The following is an 18,583-nucleotide window of genomic DNA, read 5'->3' as shown; positions in this document are numbered from 1 at the left end:
TTCATGATTGGACAAGAAATTTCTACTGGAAGGCAGGGAACTGGAAGCATAGAACAGGGGTCTGCCTATATATCCCATCCCCCACCCCCTCACCCCTTCAGTCTTTTGTTGAATCTTCTGAACTACGCCACCCGGGGGATTCCTCAGCTGATGCAACCAAAGCCAGGCATGACAGCCCATGTTACAAACTTCAGCTTTCTGAGAGTTTTCTGGAATCACCACCACGAAATAATTGTCCTAACCATTGACAGATATGTTCTGCAGAAAGCACCTGTGTGTTCCCGGTGATCATTTGGAAAACTTCTGAGTTGCAAAACATTTTCAAGAAGCACAAGCGAGGACATGTTATCACACGGACACATCAGGGGAAGCAAAACGTACAACTTAACACTCACGCTGCCTTGCAGAAAGAGAACACATGATATCCAACAGGGAGCAGGAGACCAAAGCCCACACACCGCTGGATTCCAGATGCTGAGCACTTTTCAGATTGAATCAGGATGCCCTGATGCTGAGCCGATAGTTTAGTCAAGTTCTTGAACAGACTACAGTGCAGCAGAGCTCAGTTTCTAAACAACAATGTGAGATGTTGGAATGATTTTTTGTCTTGAAAAAGGCCCTGTGCAACCCGCCGTCGTCACTGTTGCCTTCAGTGGAGCATGATATGTTTCTACGTTTTGTTTGGTTGAGTTTTCTTTCTTATCCTTGTTAAATGATGGCACAACAATACAGTAAAACACGTAGAATGTTAAAACATCATGCCTTACTAGTATCTGTACTGTATATTATTACTGTTTCATGCTTACTTAGTTTGAATACTGGATTGCACTTCTGTGGTTCCTATTCCGAACGTTACAATCATGGAATATAAAATCTGTCTGGTATTATTTCCTACTTAAAACATTTTTGTAATTTTTTATTTAGATTGTAAACTCTAACGTTTAATTGAAGTCCAGATGTGACTTACATATAATATACATCGATGGTGGAAAGTAACAAAGAACATTTCCTCAAGAACTGTACTCAAGTACAATTTGGAGGTATGAGTATTTGCATTTGCTACTTTATACTTTTACACTCCTGCGTTTCAGAGGCAAATATTGTCCTTTTTAGTCTGCTACATGTATTTGACAGTTGTAGTAACTAGTTACTTCGCAGTTTGACATTATCAATACAAAATACTGTAATCAGCTAATAAGCATGATGTATTTTTATGGATTAAGATACCCAGCAGTATAGAAATTATTTCAAATATGTCCCATACACTTTTACCAGCTATGACAACAATGAAGCTGGGCTTTGTGCTGTATCTCTACACCTTATTACCAGTAAAAGATCTGAGTACCACTGCTGTATGTGTCTGTCATATTAAAATTAAGTGGTATAAATATGTGGTACTCATACAGTTTGGTGTTTTTTTTTTTGTTTTTGTTTTGTTTTTTTGCTTATCATACAGTAACTGGTTTCACTATTTGCTGACGCACCATTCCGGCACTTCTCGAGGGCATTCAGGGTTACTTCATGTCACCTGATGATCACTTTTTTGGGAAGGACCTGCCAACTCTGTCTGACTAAGCTCCCTGCCTTAGGCTTTTTGTTGTCTTATCGCAAAGTTCGACGCACATGCGCACAAGCAGTGTCAATACTATGAAGACGTTATGCACACATAAACACACACTGACAAGTCCTTTCTTTGTCTTTGCCTCTCTCTCTCTCTCTCTCTTTCTCACACACACACACACACACAGCTGTCATTGTGCACTAAGAAAGTGGCTTGATGTATTGAATGCTTCGACTGTGTCTCAAATTATGCGACATTTCCAGTAAAGTTCCTGTTGTTGGATTGTGATCCACACACGATCTAAAAATGTGGCTTTGGGATGTGTTTTTATTTTATTTTTTTATTTCTAATAATTGTATGTCTGTGTTTGGTTACATGACTCATCTCACGTCAATTTCAACCCTAAACACTGGACAATCAGAAACATTGCTGTGAGAAGTCATGTTAAGGGGAAAATAAGTTTTAACCTCAAGTTTACATGCAGATTCTTTCCCTGACGAAATACAACACTCACATAAGAGCAAAACCCCTTTGGTCCACAGTTATCGTCATTCAAATGCACAAAATTGCATTCAGCATGAAAGCATTTACGTAAGCATTTACGTAAGTACCAGTACCAGTAGAAATTTGCCGGTGGTAATCAGCTTCGTCGTAATCTTTCAATTTGATGAGTCAGATTTAACAGGAACACTTCACTTCTACCAGACAATCATTCGTTATTTTACTTACAGTGAATTGTTACAATAAAAATATAATTGAGCTGATAAGAACCTGAATATGCAAGAAGTCAAAAGTTGCTTTAGGGGCGGTGGCTTTCCAGCCTGCCATAGACACAGATAGTGTTTGATATGAGCCATGAAAGGGATGAGTGTTGTGAACTGTTCAGTCCAGTCAGCCGATACAGCGTCAGGTCAGCATGCATTTTCAAAGACTTTACTAGAATTTGCAGATGAGACTGCATTTAAGGTTGTTCTTTTTTTTTTTCCAACTGCTGATGAAGGCCGGGCAACAGCAGCAGAATACGAAGGGCAGCACAAACAAAAGAAACAAGAAGTCACGAGTTAATCATTTCTAATAGACAAGGCCAAAACAGGCCAACGGTGTATGTTAAAGGAGAAGTCCTACATTTCCTGATATTTCTGTTAGCCCTGAGTCCACTGGTTCCTGATATTATGAGCAATTTCCTAAACTCCTGGGCACTGTGGATTTTAGAAAATGTGACGGGAATAAACAGAGTATTTTCACCTGTAGATTTTTTAAGTAGTGAGTGTTGACAATAGGATGGTGTATGTTCTGCTGACTCACAATAGACTACTCAGCTTATGTTATGTTATATGTGTTTTTGGGACAACAGTGGAGCTGGAGTCTGGAAACACGGACAGTCCGCAGGTTAAATTCATTATTGAACTCTTCATGGTATTTGAGGACAGTGAGCGAAAAATAAAGAAGAACATGGTTTTGTTTTGTGGAATGAGGCACATCAGTGATTTTAACATCTCTGTGCAATCATCAGCACAAAATGCCCACACACATTCAAAGCGACTGAGAACAAAATATGTCTGTTTATCAGTCACGTGACATAACAGCATCTATAAAAAGTTCAGCTCACAAGAAATTTCTGAGGAACTTGTGCATGCCCCATGTGGTGACTGTGCATGTGCCAGCTGTTGCTTTCTGTTTGATACAACTGCCAGACAGACAGCTGCAGAAGTGTTGCAGACTCTCCTGCAGGGGCACATTAGTGGTGTGTGGAGACACTCCTTTATTTTAGTTCAAAGAGATCTTATTGAACGGTTAAGGATTAAAAAAATAAATAAAAAAAATCCCTGGAATTTTAATTTAAGCGGTGTTAGCACTTCTGGGGAAACGTTTCTTACTACTCTTGGCAAATGATATGGTTTCACAAGAACAAGGAAGTATTTTTTTTTTATATATAGTCAATATGCAAAATGGCTGAGTTTTCTGGAACCGCTTCTGCCAGAGTAAAATCTTGGGCGCTCACTGAATAATGAGGACAAAATGTCTCCTATAAAAGTACTGTTACGAAAGTCCCATTTTCTGAGCCGCATGTACTCTGAATTTTTCCATCATACGTCTCTACACACGGTACACATACTTCAAAATACTGAATTATTTTGTTGCCGTGGTGATGACAACCTGTGTTGTGCAATGAATGAGGCGAGCATTAGCCCAAGCACGCCACATTTTACTGATTACATCACAGAGCGAGCATCCTGACTCCACAGAAACACACCCTTTTCCAATAAAAAGCACAAAGTGTCATAGTGCCATAATAACACAGAAATCATTTTTAAAACAAGCTCTCCCACTTCTCTTGCCCACAAGCGTTGTCGTCAGGCAAATAAAAACAAGGCATGTGCATTAAATAAAATGACTATCATTCAGCAAAAAAAAAAGGTCTTGCGGCTGTTTTTTTTTTCTTTTGCCAACAGAGAGTAAAATAACACTGCAGCATGGAGTAGTGCTGCTTATTTGAGTGTGTGATATCAGCGGAGGTAGTGAGCAAGTGTCAATCATGAGAAGTGTTTTCCACTCAGATAAGATAATCAGGAAGTGAGTCGGGGGTGTCACCAGAGCAGCGCGCAGCAACAAGCTCGTCGTACAGTCTGTTCTACGTTAAATGACGGATGATCACACTTTTCTTACGGCTTCTGACACGCTGCTGTGTATGGCTGCCCTGTTTTTTTCCCTCATGTCGTAACAAATGAAGCCTGTGTTTACACAGTCTATTGAAGTATGTAGTGAAGTATCCAGTAATACGTCATTTCACTCCAGGCCAGCCTACTATAGCACACCAGGCTGCTTTTTTTTTTTGGTTTTTTGTTTTTTTTGTTTCAGCGGTGACTCAGGGTGTTTCCCGGCAGGGCAGGAGGACTGAGGGAGTTCTCTTCAGCTGACGTTGTTTACAATTGTTACCTGCAAAACAGTTACAATCACTCCTGACTGAAACTGTCATCTGGTTTCAGGAAATGCATAAAAGAAAGGAAAACTATCAATGACTTACATGAACTAGTAATATTTCTGTAACTTCATGACTTCTGTTAAATGAAAGTAAAACAAAGAGCCGTATCTGACCACACATCACTCTGTTTCCAATTCACTGTTGATCCCATGCACCAACGCAAATCTGTAATGTGCTGAATCTGACTATCACCCACCAACTACCATTAGCTCACCGTGTGCATGTGTGTGTGTGTGTGTGTTTGGAGCTGCACTATGACATGGTCTATTTTTAGCTTCTGTGTGACTTTGTGTGACAAGTTTGTGAGAAATTGTGTACCACGGTTTAAATGACTAGGAACATACAAATATTTCACACCTGCTTGCTGCCACTTGAATGGATGGTTTCCAGTAAAACTGCAGACAGGTTTTCACACTACAATAGAAGCTGTAGTAGGAGTAACACTTCAATGACTCAAAGCATTCATTACATGGTTCCGTCCACAGCTGACTACTGGTGTAAAACCACTGAATTACCTTTCTCTGGAAAAGTAAAAATACATGTATGATGTATATGTATTTTAGCTTTACAATCAGCCTCTTTGTTTGGTACACCTGTAATATCTAATTTGATCTCTGCATGGAGAATAATTCTCTGTTTGGTCTGACACGGTCGCTATTGCAGTAGCAGTAAACTACGAAGCCAGCATAGTTTACACTAACATGAGTGAGGAAGAACATTCAGAACACGTTTCAATGTGAAGTTGCAGTTCAGTATGAAACTTGTTCAACCGCAAAGCAACAGGTGGACAGTGAGTCTGGTGGAATTAAACCTTTTGCACAATCCTGATATATATATTTTTAGGCAGTTTTCATACTGCTGCCTTGCAATCTGGGAACTGTTGAATGTGCTAAAGACTATAAGAGCCAGGGTCATTTTGAGAACTGCCGAAAGTGCTCGTGCACAACCTCATCTGTGGCAATGGCTTATAATCAAGGTCTAATTTTGTAGCATTCCCTCATATTCCTGTCTCATCTGGTTTTTCTCTTCCCTGCTCGGAAACACACACACACGCACACACCTGCCAAAGCAAAACAGAGCAGGGATATAACACAGAGAGCTGCTGAAGTGGCAGAGGACTGAAGTTCTAAGAATACTGCGAAGATGGACGTGCAGATTTATAGTATTATAGCCTGGCAGTAAAGCACAGGGGAGTGTAGTGCTAACAGTAAATCTGGAGGCCTGAAGGAGGAACAGGAGGAGCATGCCGGTAGAAGAGTCACAGAGGGTGGGACCTGTGGGCCCTGGTGACTCATTGCTGCTCTCTGGTTGGTTCTGATATCTGGCATCTGGAGCTCATTGACAGTGACTCCATGGAAACCAGCAGTTATGGAATTGTAAACAGACCAAGAGGCGGAAAAGACGAGCGGGAATCGAGCTTTCGCTGCTTCTCCACCACTCAAGAGCAACAAATTGGCCTGTCAGCTTACTGCACAGACACGTGCTCAGGTCAGAGGGAACCAGTACGGTGATGAGACCAGATGGTAAAGGATAAGCAGCAGGTCTACAATATGCAACTTTCTGCAGCAGTCTGGAGATCTCAAGGATTTTATTCTCAGGGTTATCCTTGCCGTTGTAAAAAGTGAATACAGGGTTGTAATAAATGCTTACGTAATTTGAATTTATTGTATTTTATTGAAGAAGATAACTTAGAAAATAAAAGATTGTATACTTTCACTATGTCACAGCAAACTTTTCCTTTGTTGGATTTAACTGATTTAACTGGATTCCATTGCATGAACTGAAGTGCTTTGGCTTAGGTAACCTTCTTCATATATATATTTCATATTAATACTTAAGTCAAACAAATATTGTAGAATCACTATACAACCGTAGCAGTTATTCTCTCGGGGGGAACTGCTGTTTCAAATTTTCTCAGTAGTTGTCTTTCTGAAACAGCAACCCCACAGCAGTGGTGAACTGTGACTACATACATACTCAAGTACTTGTACTTCATTTGAGTATTTCAGTTTTCATGCAACTTTATACTTCTTTCTCCTCTACTCTCAGTGGCAAATATACTTTTTACTCATTTGTTGGACAGTTTTAGTTACTACTAACATTTTTCATACCCCATTCACTAAAAAACATGCATCTACAAATGTGGTGAGTTTCAGTGTTTCTGTTAAGGGAAATACTTCTACTCCTTAATCCAACTATTTAAAAGCCCTGTTTTATCAGCTGGAAAATGCTAGTATATAGAGGTGGTTCAAATTAGTTCAGCCTTAAGCATCTACAGCAGTAAAATACAGTAGTAACATTAATCCAAAAACATCAAAGGTAATAGCAAAACACTGAGAGGGACCACTTTACTGCACAGTGAATACTTTCAAGTAAATGTATTATACTTGCATATTTTTACTTTAGTCTGGTTTGGAATGAAGGACTTTTACTACTTCTGCTACTTTCACTGGTATAACAGGTTAGATGGCTCACTAGCAGCAGGATTAGTTGCACTTTGCAAGCCCCTTCACTTAATTTAATCTTACACATGTTTATAGTATTTATTAGTACATGTAGTTTGGTTGTATTGTGTAATTTCTAGCAAGGCTACTCCCAAATTTGTACATGACCCAAAATAACTGACCTCCCCTTTGTGTGCAGCCTCTGTGTCTTTTTGCATAAAATATTACTTTTGTTCATTTTAAGTTCTTTTTAAGACTCAACGTCAGCCCCAGAGTCTTTGGGAAATGATTATCCTGTCAAAACTTCATGGAAGCAAATTGGATAGATGTCAGCCCAGCACTCCAAAAAACTGTGTGTGTGTGTGTGTGTGTGTAAATTTAGAATCAAAACTTAGCTGGAACTGTTTTCAGTATAAACAGTTTATGTGAATATATCAGGCCACTGCTTACTTTATCCATGTTTTCGCATGAATGTGTGGTCAGCGTTCGATCAGCTCAACCACCCATGAGCTCTGTCACTTTATTTTCCATTTATGTCATGTTGGAAAATGTAGGTAGGAAGCAATCGGATTACAAATATATTTTAAACTCTGGTGGGACTGATTCATCTTGATACAATTACTGATTCACCAACCTGAAAAGTTTTTTTCTGGTTTGAAGGTATCAGTATCTTGTGGTGCTAATTTTAAGAAATCTCATCCCTGACGTTTTCATCTGTTTACACCATTTATCTTGTAAAAAGGTTTTAAGTTTGTATACACATCTCAAGAGTGTTTTACGTGTCAGACGGGCCACACAATGAGTGTGAATGTATTACAGCAGACACAACACCACTCAGTGGATTACATTTGTGTGATTTGTGTAGTATCGTTCATCTTTCGCTTGTTGTTTGCTTGCCACACTTAAACAAACTGTGACATCAAACTGGAATACCACATACAAACTGGATTTTCCCAGTTAAGAGGAAGTTTCCATAAATATTCTCGTCATAGAGTTCTGGGATTGTTTTTGTACAACTATTACTGGACAACTGAGACAACATTGAGGCAGAGATATTTTAAATGGTGCAGATTAAAGAGAATATTGCCACACATATAACAAGAACTGCTTGCCAGATAAGGCTGGATTATAAATACTGGTATCTAGAAACACCTGTTTGGGTTACACAGGGCACAAGAAATGTAATTTGCACATATATCCAAAATACTGTTGTTATGTTAAAAATGTTATAAACTTACCTAAGTGATATAAAACATTCTCTACTTTAAAAAAATACTGGCACACGAAAAGACACTTAAAAAAAAAGTAGGGCTGCACATCAGATGAACCACAAATTTTCCTACATTAGCAAGCCATAAGCAGCACTTGAATATAATGCTCTTTGGTCACACATTTTATCAAAAAATGACAATTTCTGCCATCTGAATCTTGCACTTGGCCACGCTGTTGTGATTTAGACAATATTTGGATTGATTGTACAGTCCTACTCATGAACGTACAATCCCATAAACAAAACCGTATGATATCATAATAAACATTAATAGTCTTTAACTAAACAAGAAATTGGAAAGTTTAAACTAAATATCATCCTTCCTCCTTTATCAGTTCTCCAAACTGTGTAAAGTGGGTGACAGACTTGAGTGCAGCTGTGGAGGACACATGTGCATTTCCTCAGAAAACCCTGATGTGGAAGCTGTAATGGTTTCAGACTGTTGCCTAGAAGCAGCGACTGGCTGGGGGCGTGACGATGACACATTTATGGCTTGTGAAAACAGCGCTCTGACTCTTTGGTCTCTTGTTCTCTAGAATCACATGACCAGAAACTACCAGAGAATTTCTCCTGAGCGACACACCAAGCCTGCGTACTTTTAATAGTCAGTCCTCCACTGAAGGTCACACCGGTTTCAGCTGCCTGCCAGACAAGTAGGTTTCAAGTAGGCTTTCATGTTGAAATGTCGCTGAAAGGTTATAGATGCTTCTCATTAAATACCAAATAAAGTGACTTACTAAACTACTAGAGTTTAGATCATTGACAGATGCTCCAAACCACTCAAAGGCTGAGTTTCACTTAGCCAAATTTACCCTGCACAGACAGTCAAATAAAACACTCATTAGATAATAAACAGTGCAGAAACATGCACACACACTACCTGCACTTATTTCACTACCAGCTTCACCCAGCACCCACCTCCTTAAAATGAATTCAACATGAAAGGTGATTCATAATGCTTTCCAAAATCCTGTGACTGTTCAGTTCTGAGTAACCAAAGGATTTTAACTGCCTTTTTTGTTGGTGGGGGAATATTTGTTGTCTAACAAGGAAAGCAAAGAATTTCCAAAACTGGGACATAAATTGCGTTCATAAAAGGGCGCCCGCATGTGCATTTTCAAAAGAACAATGTTGGTTTGACATGAAGACATTACTGTGAAAAAAGAGAAGGCCTTTCACAGAGCACAAATCACCTCAGAGACCCTTTATCTCTCTCTGAGCCCCATTGGCTGAGAGGAAACAGCAAAGTGCTGTTGGAAGCAGGTAGGGCTGGAGCTCGTTCCCGTAATTATTTTGAATGAGGAGGTTATGGCAGATTCCCGTCCATCCATCATTTTAGCAGTTTGCCGTAAATACGCATGTGCTCCTGGCTGTAGTCTGTCTTAATGATAACTTTATGTACGGAGTGTACGGTGGATCTGTGCTTTCACTTGGGCTGCAATAAAGACCATACACCCGGGGATAGCATAATCAGTCATTATTGTAGAAATCATAATAATTTTTTTATTAAATGTCTGTGTTTCCTTATTATGTGGGGTCTCACAAAATGTGTGTCTAATATATTTTTGCTTTCCTTCTGACCTCATTAAATCCCAATATGAAGAATAATATTGAAGTGGTAACCTTTCTCTTTGCCACAGACATTCGATGTTGGCAAGAAAAGCAAGCATAAAGCTTTGTTATCACACCAAATGAGCAATTCATTTAATGTTTTGCCCAAAAAGTCACACAGACACAAACTGTACAGTATGCAATAACACACTGTGACAGCAAAGAGGTTGAACTCCCTGTGTTTTTGAGTAAGACCATGGAGTCAACAATAACGAAGGCCTCTTTGCATCATGAATTATATTTAACAACTTTTATAGATCTCAAAAAAGAAATCCAAATTGATATATTTGTGATTTGAGTAAACTTGCATGACAAGCATTATAAACAAAGTTTGAAATATTTTTTTGGCCCATTAAAGAAGCCCTAGGCTCTCTAAGATCCTAAGCACAACAATAGAGTTCATTACATTTCCAAATTAGGTAAGATTTCACAAAGAAAAGCTTGGAGAGGTTTTATCACGCTCATACAAATGAAAAGCAGGCAGATTTTCACAAAGGAAGAGGGCCATGGAGCACAGGATGTGTTGTTCTAAAAATAATCAGAACAATAATTCACGCTACAGAAGAAAGTTGACGTGATTCACAGTGCAGCTGCTTGGAGGGGAACACTTCGCGACTGATTAGAGCCTTTTCTGAGCCTTCGCTGTTTGCACTGCCTTTTAAACACAGTTTACTTTCTGTAGGCTGAAGCGAGACTATAGCGTGTGTGCGCAGGGCGGCAAACAGCAGGTCAGACCTGTTGTTCTTAAACTTAAATACATGTCACAGACACCCGGCAGCACCCATCTTGATTACTGGATCAGGAAAAATAGAGCCTCACCATGTGCGAGGGATGTTGACATATTTTCAACCAGGGCGGGGGACATTTCTGAGAATCGGTACACTCGCCATTCATGTTTAAAGCAAAGTGCTGCATCATTATGTGTGTGCATGTGAGAGCGTGTTGTGACACGCAACACCTACTGAGAACCCAGTGACTCAAAGCAGAAAAAGGCTTACTTAGAACTACCTCTCGAGAGGACTGGTTTGCTGTGTTACACTTCTGGTGTATTTTGCCTGAAGAAGCTTAAATAGAGGACGTATCCCTTTAGAAGAATGACAAACAAAAGCTCCTGATGTATGATAAATTGATAACATGCTGAGATATGTTTTCATTATCTCTGAAAAATGTTGTGTCATATGCAGCGGTGGTTTCCCATTCGTGTTTGTAACATTTAAGAGGAAATCATTAAAAACGGTGAACTTGCAGCCTAACCTCTGTACCAGCAAGACCATGTGATGTGATGTTAACCAAACTCCACGCATGTATTAGTACAGCATGTAGTGTGTGTTCACTAGCAGTAAAACCCCAGTAAAACCCCTGTAAAAAGTAAAACCCCAACACTGCCTGTGCAAATGAGGCCTTAGTCAGAATAAAGCAAACACCGAAGTCTCATTTCATAGAAAAATAGTGCTCTTTTATTATAAATTAATCACATGTTCATACAAATATAAATAAGTGCAAAGTTGTATCAGTCTGCCTGCTTTGTCAAATTACTCAAATATCTTCAAGCATCCACAGCCAGCAAGTTTGTCTGGCAAAGAATACATCTTTATAAAAGACAGCACAAAATCAGATTTCACCTTCACTCATGTAAACTCATGAAAATAAGAAACATTTGGACTCTTCTCCTCGTCAGGAAAAGACAGTTGTTATTATTTAATACATTCATTTGTAAGCAATGGCAATCCTGTCACAGAAAAACTATCACATCTTCTGGTGTATATTTCCTCACATGTGAAGCCATATAAAAGATGTGACTGAAGTAAGACCTTGCAGGATTCAACAAGCTGCTGTCTAGTTCAGGCAAGTTTGGCATAAACCCTTCCCCCGAACAAAATAATAGAAACACGTCTTCCTTCCACATTTTCTGGTTGTAAAACATTTTATAAAATTCAGACTGAAAAAAAAAAAAAAAAAAAAAAAAAAAAAAAACAAAGCTCAGAGGGCCATCAGAGTCCACTCATTTATATTGTGTTTCTATTGTCTTTGAATTTCCAGCGTACGCTTGGTCAGAAATCCCAGAATGCTGGACAGACGTGTCTGACATACGTCCAAGATTATCATCTGAGGAGGCAGACATGTTGAATGGAGCTGGACAGCCTCGCAGCACATTGGTTAGCAGCAGAGGGAACCTGTGTGTCATCAGACTGCAGACAGCTGACTGTGAGCCTCACTTCGGCTTTCAGTAAGTCATACGTCATTGCCAGAGGTTCTCTCTCTCTTTCATACTGCCAGGTCACAGCAGCGCCCTCTGTGTGTGGATTAGTCCTCTATCCCGTCTCTTTCTGAAATGCAGAATCAAAGAGGTCCGTTTTCCAGCGAGAACACACCTTGTCATTACGCTAAACTGCTCTCTTTTCACAAGCTCGGATGCTTGACTGTCTTGCCTCTGGCTCTTCATCATAAGTCCTCGGACGCAGCTCGTGTCGTTGACCATAGCTGTCCTGAAACCATCCGGTTTCTCCTCGACGCTCTCAAGTCTCAGCCCCTGCAAGAGCATCAGTTCAAGACCTCTAGATAGGAGAGTCATACTCTTGGAGAAACTCCTTAAGAGGATAAGGAAGTTGGTCTCTTTTAGAAGAATTGGCCAAATGTCCATTGACAGTTTTCCTGCACAAGTGCTGCAAGGTGGATAAGCTGGATAGAGGCTTGATGAGCTCCAGAGGGACCTTCTCTACTTCAGAGTAGATGTAGTAGATACTCCCACTGCGAGTGTTCCCTTTGCTCTGAGTCATGTAATAATGGATCAGCTTGAGGACGCAGTCAAAATGGGGAACAGATTGAATGTTCTTCGAGTCTGTCGGCAGGTAGAAAGAGGTCGTGTCGCACTGGATGCGCAGGTTCTTTGTGCCCGACGCTGTCTTGACACTGAGGGCGAACAGGTGTCGGTTGTCAGAGCTGTCCCGGATGAGGAAAGTGCCATTGGGCTCTGACGCCAGCATGGCGTTGGCCTCCTTCCCGGTGATAGCGCCCCAGTAGAAGCCACTCTCCTGTAGTTTGTGGAGCGTGGAGAGAACCATCTGGAACTGCGCCTTGGTGAAGGTCTTGTAACGGTGAGGCAGCCGCATGCTGGAATCCAAGAGGCTGCTGCTCATTGCGTTGTCAAACTTGCTGTGAGTTACCATGGCTCTGTGCCCACTCTCTAGGCGGCCTGGGGGGAGCACTGGGCACCACACAGACGAGAGAAGAAGACGTAGGTGGTCAAAGTGAGCTTCAGAGGGTTGTCGGGTAGGGCAGGAAGAGGTCAGTCTGTCTGGAAATTTAACACCTGAAGAGACAAGAGAGGAGATGAGCTTCAGTTCCTGGCAATAAGCATTAAAATACACACACCATGATTGATATGTTTAATTCATAGTTAAGTCTGATGTAATTCAACTCTGTCAGAAACTGTTTTTCCAGATGTGGAAGCTGTGTATATCATTGCTTTTTAAACATCTCTGGTGATGGGGAAACTGTTCCAGACCGCCATTACTTTTTTAGAAAAATCATCTAGAAAAGAAAAAAAAGTCGACCCAAACTTCCTGACTCCTCTAATCTGTTTGAGAGACTTTTAGCTTTTAACATGAGTTTAAGTAAAAAAAAAAATGCGTCTATTTAACCTCCAGACATTTCAGGGAAACTTTTTTTGTGCGCTATCTGCCCTCGGGAGTCACCACCACGGTCAGTTCCAGTAAGGACACTGTAATCCTGATTGCGCAATTTACATACCATGACCGGCTTCGCTAATCTCCATTTACAAACACCAAAGACCATTGATCTACTTTTGAAAGTTACTTACACGTAGATAACATGATTTAGATTTTTTTTTTAATTCCTTATTATTATTATTATTATAAAAAAAGAAAGAAAGAATAAAAAGAACAACAGATCCTCACCTTCAATGCTTCTCCAGACGGGCTCTTTTTTAAAAATGTATAAATCCGAGTAGACCGATGTGCGCTGTCGTGCCCGGCTCTTTGTCTGTCAGGATTGTAGTTCTTTGGCAACAAACTTTACACTTGCAAAGTAGTTTTCTCGGTGTGTAGGCAGCCGGCGAGCTGCCCGTGGTGAGCTGTGAGTTACTAGCGGAGCTGAAGGAGGAGAGGAGGGCTTATAAACTTAGCTGTGCGCAGACTCCGCCTCTCTTTTCCAGTAAAGCCTCTCTGTCTTTTGGCAGATTGACAGGAAGCATGTATTTCTTTTTCTTTTTTTTTAAAAGAATTTTTTGTTTTGTTTTGTTTTGTTGTTTGCTGTTCTTTCAAAATAAAGTTAAGGAGTTTCAAGTAGTGCTTGCCTTTGGTAATCTAGTGTCTTTTGAAGTGTCACATAAACACTTTAAATAATACAGAATTTTTTTGGTTTTTTTTTTTCCTTTGAAGAGTTTAATCAGATTATATATTTAGATGATCACATATGATTATATGTTCTTTTTGGGGACTTGTTTCTTGTTGTATAACAGTTCCACTGTAGTGTGAAGCAATGATTCAGTGTGTGAACTCAGTTTCTGAGAAATTCGTAGCAGCTTGCCGGTGCTCCAAGTTCCCCATAGAGGGCGCCAGATTTGGGGAACTTAGAATAGATTTAGTTTCCCAATAGCAACAGCTGGTATCCAAGGGCAGCAAGTTATTGTTTACTCACTGCTGCCGAAGTTTTATCTCCTTTCCCTGCAGCGTTAACCAGCATGTTTTTTGGTTGTTCTGAAGCTCCTTATTAAAATCCATAGAAAAGGTGAGCTATACATTTAGCATGACAATGCAAACACACACTTTTATCTCCTGTTCCAAACTCTGTGAATAAAATCTGCCTTCATAAGACAGAGCTCAAGTAAAAAGCACATTAAAGTCTTTAATAATGTATTTGTCAACTGTGAGCACTCTCTCAGTCAGTGGAAGCTGGTGTATTAACAGACAGTTAATGACAATATAGTAAGAAACAGCTGTAATGTTATAAAATATGTCTTCATGAGGGAGATTATAATTGTCAAAACTACACATTAATAGACACCTGCATACAACCACAATATAGCATGTTATGACTCATTTATCAAATTATTAAAAGGTGATTAAACTTACTTTTATTTAAAAAAATAAAAAAATAAAATAAAAAAGAAGTTCAAAAAGTGACTTGACTCATATGGTAAAATTGTATCTCTCATCATTTTCTAGCAATTTGCATATCAGCTTCAAGCTGTCGAAAGGAAGTGTGACTTCAGCTAGTCATGGAAAGAAAATCTAATCTTTAGCAACATGCATGTGACTGATTGAATGCTCATACCATCCACATCAGTTCCCTCCCGACTGACTCAGCTATGAGTACCATCAGCCTCAGGTGATTATTGCACTGCCGATTAATTCCTGGTGCTGGGCGTCATGTCACATTTTATCTTCCTCTTAAAACGGCTCTCTCACTTTACTCACCAGAAGAAACCGGCCTTTAAGTGAAAACCTTAAATTTAAATGCAAAATAGCTCTGAAACCTCTCAGGCCCAGATCGCTTGTTTTGGTGTTAGTTTTACCAAACCTCAGCTGGGAGCTGAACAGAGCGAGGGAAGTGACGCCAAAAAGCCTGATGGGCTTTTGTAAAAGCCAGCTGTGTCCACGGAGGTGAGTCAAGTGTTGTCTGATTCAGACGAACAGCAGGGCCAGGATACCCTCGTAATAGTCTACTTGTTTCCAGAAAATCTTTTGTGTCATCATTGTGAGGCATGTATTTAGCATCCAAAGTCTCCCCTGGGACCAAGATGAGAGTCAGTGTAGGGGAACAGGGGAGAGTAAGTGGACTGGAGATGGGAGGGAGAAACCCCCCACACTGTTTTCGCTCCATGGAAACTACTATGCACATCATCACAGCATGCTGACTCGGCCTTTCAGCCTGTAATTTCCTATGTCAATTACACCTTTTTGATAGAGTGGAATGGGAGCATAGCAAGGAGAAACCTGCAAGTGCCCCCAGACGTCAAGAAAAGATCAAAATAAATGAAAACAAAATAAACAAGCGACAGCGTGTACTTCAGGCCAACCCTGAGGAACCAAGTGACCTGAAGCTAAGAAAGCTTTCTAGTCTGTTGCTGGAGCTCACTGGGAGACTTTGGCCAAGCAGCTGAGGCTCAGGGTGTGAGGCTTGGCATGGACAGATTTGACTCTGGAGGCTTATGCATGTGCTTTTAAGTGTCTTTTATCTTCGGTTTACAGAATCTAAATATAAAACCAAACGCCGTGTTGTCCATGTTTTCTTGTGTTTCTAAACGTGTATCCAGGCTGAGCTGAATTAGCCTCCCAAACATGACACAAAAAGGGATCTGAGTTCACACGCAAAGTCAGTGAATTCGTCCTTAATTTAGCAGATGAGACAAGGCTTTGCATGATAGCTCGATGGTCTAAACCACTGTTTAGTGGAAAAGGCAGCTGTTTAGGTTTTCCCACACTGACTCAGAAATTTACTCTAGCTCACAGTTCCCGAAAACCCGCTGGACATGAAGGGGAAAAAAGAGAACCTCTCAACTGGAAAGAAGGGTGAGAAGCAGAAAAATGTTATTGGACAAAATATTTTGGAGCAGCCTGGTTGAGCAGAATTTCACTGAGTAGGGAGATCTTTGAAAAGCTCTGTGTGTTTTTTCTAGTTTTGTCAAATTATTTGTGCCATTGGCAGTTAAAAAGGAGCCGCTTATTGTTTGCACAGCTGAATATGTACAGGAAGCCCTGAATTCATGTTGAGTCAACAGCACAAGCAAACGCTAAGCACTGTACAGTCTCTGGATTGGATTTAGAATAAAGAATAAAATCTTGTAACTTAATGAAGCCTTTTTAAAACGACACTGTATGAATGAAAGAGCTGTGAGACATAAACTGTACTGTATGATTCAAATCCTGTAAATTACTGTGGAACTGTCACTGATGATCTGAGATATGCTGGAGGGTTCCTGGCATATCAGCCTATCTAATTCCTGTTAGCTGTGTTTCATTATCATGTGCAGCAGGTTCACTTCCTGTCTCTACCTGCATGTCTCCTTTGTTTAAATGTCACCATTTGCTGCAGAGCTTCACCCTATGTAGCTGTTATACTGTAACACTTCCTTGTTGAGCAAGACTACTTCTGTGTGATTACCAATCATCCAGTAATAATTTCCTGGTAATGTTCTGTGTGTGTGTGTGTGTGTATGTGAGTGTGTGTTGCTGTCAATGTCGTTCTTTGTGTGCTTCTTTGAGTTATGGGAAGCGTCATGTGTGACCACCACAGACTAGAATGATGTACAAGCCACAAAACCCTGAGTGACAACAATTTCACAACAATTTCACTATTCATTCTTTAAAAAAAAAAATATAGTCACAGACTCAAACTATTTTCACGTTATATTTGGGACGAAAAACTTATTTTTGAAACATTTCAGAGTAGTCCTCACTGTGTTTGTGGGGTGACACCAGGAATTCACAAAAGATGATTTTGCTCATGGGCGATTGCACTACTCTACCACAGAGCGTTACTGTAAATTTACAAGGAAGAACACTTTGTTAATATCATTCATTTCGTCATAGTATTGGAACTGCTGTCAGGTATAAACATTAACACAGTAATAAATTATATGGCCAGTGAATACCTGACCTGACCTATATAAGCTTGTTAGATATCCTATTTTAAAACAATGGGAATCAGTATCGGACCCTCATCGCAGCTATAAAAGCCAACGGTGTGGCCGTGGGAATTTGTGCCCTGTGTCCCCCCCCTCCCCACCAGGGCACTCAAAGGGTTTGAGGTTGGGTTCCTGTGCAGAACAATTGACTTTCTCAGCAACGTTCTTGTCGAACAGTGTCTTTATGAATTTCACTTTGTGCACAGGGGTGCAGACATGCTGCAACAGCAAAAAGAGTCTTCCCCAAACTGTTGCTGCAAAGCTGGAAGCATTAAGCCCGTTCTTTACGGGAACTAAGGGGTAAGGCTTTGCCTGTACTTCTTAAAGTAAATTAACCAGCATACAAGGGGTTTTTCTCCACACTGCACAGCTTTTTATTTCATTTACTAGGTTACTAACATATGGATTGTTGACATCCGAGGGTGAAAGTTGGCAGCGTGACATGCTACGAGCACATGCCGTACTTAGCGTTCCTCCCAGCATACCACACACGAGTCTATTTATAACCACAAGCAACATCATCATCACAGCTGCCTGCTGGGAAGGCCTTAGAGCAAAACACAGAGCTATTAACTTGTACCTTTCACACACAATTATTTTAATTAGTCAAAGTAACTATGCAGAATGATTCTAATCGGTTATATAATGATATCTTTGGATCATTATGTGCGATATCTTAATAAGTCAGACACTGTATGTTATGAACCAGTTTTGTGTGTAATGTTTTAATCTGAGGAAACTACAGTGTTTCCCCCTGGACTTCAGTGGAGTGGATGTAAAGTAATAAAGCAGCAGGAAATGAAGTACAACAGAACAGAGGTATGATACAGTAATAAATGTACTCAGTTATTTCCTCGAAACTGACTGTGTCCATCGATCTCACAACAGTTGTTCATTGTTCTTTTTAACAGCAGGTCATTGTATTGTATAAATCCTTTGATTCCTGATTTTATGACATCTGACGTTGGCTGTGCCAGCAAATGACCAGCAAGCTCTTCAATTCCAGGCACTGCTCCAATATTTACAGAGCACCACACTGTGGCCCACTGACAGGGTCGGTGCCACT

The 18,583-nt window shown here is 40.2% G+C and overlaps 1 protein-coding gene across 1 annotated transcript; it reads right to left on the bottom strand.

Moving 5' to 3' along the window:
• Window positions 1-11,303: 11,303 nt before the first annotated feature.
• On the bottom strand, window positions 11,304-13,987 carry socs3a (suppressor of cytokine signaling 3a). The gene is made up of 2 exons (XM_046416110.1): window positions 13,787-13,987; window positions 11,304-13,179 (listed from the first exon to the last, which is right to left on the bottom strand). The coding sequence occupies exon 2, from the start codon at window positions 13,034-13,036 to the stop codon at window positions 12,425-12,427; it is 612 nt and encodes a 203-aa protein (XP_046272066.1). The 5' UTR covers window positions 13,037-13,179; window positions 13,787-13,987; the 3' UTR covers window positions 11,304-12,424.
• Between the last annotated feature and the right edge of the window lie 4,596 nt (window positions 13,988-18,583).

The sequence above is a fragment of the Scatophagus argus genome, chromosome 16, assembly GCF_020382885.2.
Source record: "Scatophagus argus isolate fScaArg1 chromosome 16, fScaArg1.pri, whole genome shotgun sequence".
Lineage (NCBI taxonomy): Eukaryota > Metazoa > Chordata > Actinopteri > Scatophagidae > Scatophagus > Scatophagus argus.
Note: the sequence above shows the minus strand (reverse complement) of the source record. Positions and strands in the feature narration are given on the sequence as shown.